The sequence below is a fragment of the Coregonus lavaretus genome, assembly GCF_964263955.1.
Source record: "Coregonus lavaretus genome assembly, chromosome: 6".
Classification (NCBI taxonomy): Eukaryota; Metazoa; Chordata; class Actinopteri; order Salmoniformes; family Salmonidae; genus Coregonus; species Coregonus lavaretus.
The window spans coordinates 35,082,804-35,085,599 of record NC_139993.1 but is presented as its reverse complement, the minus strand read 5'-3'; the positions used below and the strand labels follow the sequence as shown (position 1 = coordinate 35,085,599).

Below are 2,796 nucleotides of genomic sequence, written 5' to 3'. Positions count from 1 at the left end.
TGTGTTCAATAACATAAACTCTATTTATTTAATCCCATGATTCATAATGTAATATTTAAAACAGCTACAGCACAGAACAGGACTTGAAAGCATTGTTTGACAGATGGAAATTCAGAGGCTTCAACACAGATAGAACAATGAGGTTATAATAACAATCTTTGGCTTACTGCATGTAGGCACACAGACATGAACCAGCACTGGTAAATCAATCAGAAAGCATCATAAACACATTCAGATTCTGCAGTATCATAATCTTGCTTCTAGGGACCTGGGTGGTCAAATGAACAAACTGTAGATGTTTCTGATCAGTGCCTTATGAATTATTCATGGTGTTGTTGATCCAGTCCAGGTAGTCAGGGATGCGCGTGTAGATGTAGAGATTGTCTATAGAGCTGGACACCACCCCATAGGCCACACCGTTACAGACCAATGGACTACCGGAGTCTCCCTGGAAATAACACATGTAGACCACAATATTGAACAAATTAACAGGCACATTTCCCTTGGAATGATTCATGCCATCCACCAAGGTGAAATTATTGTTTTCTTTCTTTCCTCCCATGTTCTTTCCCCTGCAAAATTACATACTTTCAGACGCCACTTACCCGAGCAGGTCCATCTAGTCCTGATGAGCAGACCGCATGGTTGTCAGAGCATACTTGACTCGCAACCAGTGTCACGTTGAGGTCCAGTAGCACAGGGGAGCCTTGGTTTACTCCCCTGATATTGTAGCCCCAGCCTGACACCAGACAGTCCTTGGGTATCTCCTCATCTTCTGTCTGCGGGAGACCAATGGGTCTCACACGGTCGGTGAAATGCACTTTCTCCTCCAGCTGGGAGGCAGAAAGAGCGGGGTTCTCAAATGTTACAATTTACACCCTTGGAGGTTCTATAGCCTACCTGGTGGTTAATAGTGGTAAACGAATAATAATAATTTGTTGTGACATGTTTGATACAAAGCAATTGCATACTTAGACATTGTAGTCACGTCAACGTGCATGCACAATTTCACATAAAAACAATATGCGTAACATTAGGTCCTAGCTAGGGGATTTACCTTGAGTAGCATGATATCATTATCATGTTCTTCATTATCATAATATGGATGTGGAAATGCCTGTTTCACAAACATTTCCTGAGCGCTTTCCTGTTGCACGTTGTGGACTCCCAGTTTGACCTTAATGGATCTGTAACATATACACACAGAGACACAATGCAATAGAATATACTGTAGTCTTACACATATCTGCAGCAGGTAGTAGTGGGTTAATCACAGAGGCTGATTGAAAACATAATGTCAATCTCTATGTAATGTCAACCTACAGTATATCCTTGCCCTCCCCTTTATTCAGCATGTGCCTTGACATTTAAATAGTCTGCAATACATCTTAATGGTGCATGATCCAATTTATTGGTAGGTTTTTCATGCTGCACCTTTTATCTCAGCGTTTGGCTATTGGAGCCCTTAGCTCTGGGCTAAGCTGTGTTTCACATTTAAATCCTCCAAAGGGGACATTAGAAATACATGATGTAAAAATGTGTAAATGCAAAGTTAGGAAGAGCTATGTGAAACATGGGGTAGCGTAGGATAGCCCTAGTTTTAAAATAGTAAAGATATTCAGGTGTGAAAAACCTAGAGACATTGAAATGGTAGCCTATTAAAATGTCCTTTTAATAGGTGGGATTGCAAGAAAAATGCAATTGAAAAAGCAGTGTTTGACTAGCAATACTTTTGCAATTGCTCTGGCTGAATTCTAATTCCCTGCATATAAGGTAGTAAGGAGGAAGGAGAAACAGTTACATGATTTATAGGGCAGACAATGGCTTATATCTCCCCATATATTTGCCCCTGGTTTTCTCTCACTAGATAAGCAGACATTACTGACCTCCCATTGCAGTGGGCAGCAGTCATCACAAAGTCCTCTCTCACTAGAAAGCCATCACAGTTTTTAGGCTTCAGTTTGTTGGTGATAGTCCTGTTCAGGAGCACCATGTAGGGTCTGCTGTGCGGCACGGCCTCCTTGCCCCCATAAATGCCCCCTGCGTGCACTGTGACAGCACCAACAATCAGGACCCACAATATCTAACGCCAGATGTGCATTTTTCTTCTTACCCTCATAAAGGTTATGTAATACCGCAATACCGCTATACTCCAGCATTTTTTATTTGAGATCAAATGTTTAATATGAGAATGTCACCTTTTTATTCAAGGGTATTTTCACACATATCTGTTTTACCATTTAGAAGTTTGGATTGGTAGTAGTAGACTATAAAAGTACATCAAGACCCTGAATCAATAAATACATTTACAGTCTAGGTATTTGCTTTCTTTACCTTCATTGTAGATGATGAGCATTAGGACCAGAGTACCCAGGTTCAGTGGAATGCCCATAGTGAATGGAGTTCAGTTGAGCAATTGATGTGGTTGGAGAATTATGAGAAATGTCATTCAGTCTCTTACTACACTCCAGCTTTAAATAGGCCTTGGGGGAGAGAGACCAGGAACTAATCATCTATGCATATATTATGAGTGATTGACACTGAGAGTGATGAATGATTGAGCTTAAACCCTTTCCTGTTGTGTGAGTGTCATTTTTCCTGTTGTGTGCATCTTTCATTTGAGGTTGGTTGTGCATGTAGCCTACTGCCTCTGAACCACTACAAGCAAGACATAAATACTTGTAATGGTGAAACTATAGCTAGGTTAGTTGTTATGGGGCGGCAGGTAGCTTAGTGGTTAAGAGCGTTGTGCCAGTAACCGAAAGGTCGTTGGTTCTAATCCCCGAGCCGATTAGG

General features: G+C 41.2%; 1 protein-coding gene across 1 annotated transcript; it reads right to left on the bottom strand.

The window, feature by feature from the left end:
• Positions 1-2,451, bottom strand: LOC311130455 (mast cell protease 1A-like). The gene is made up of 5 exons (XM_084163181.1): positions 2,335-2,451; positions 1,887-2,049; positions 1,058-1,187; positions 606-833; positions 1-448 (listed from the first exon to the last, which is right to left on the bottom strand). Exons 1-5 carry the CDS (start codon positions 2,390-2,392, stop codon positions 314-316), a joined length of 714 nt encoding a protein of 237 aa, XP_084019307.1. The 5' UTR covers positions 2,393-2,451; the 3' UTR covers positions 1-313.
• Positions 2,452-2,796: the final 345 nt, after the last annotated feature.

Coding starts and splice junctions, on each gene's coding strand:
- LOC311130455 (XM_084163181.1), bottom strand. CDS start 2,392: ATGGGCATTCCACTGAACCTGGGTACTCTGGTCCTAATGCTCATCATC. Junction 2,050..2,334: donor GCTCATCATCTACAATGAAG/GTAAAGAAAGCA, acceptor GTGCTGTCACAG/TGCACGCAGGGGGCATTTAT. Junction 1,188..1,886: donor GCTGCCCACTGCAATGGGAG/GTCAGTAATGTC, acceptor TATATGTTACAG/ATCCATTAAGGTCAAACTGG.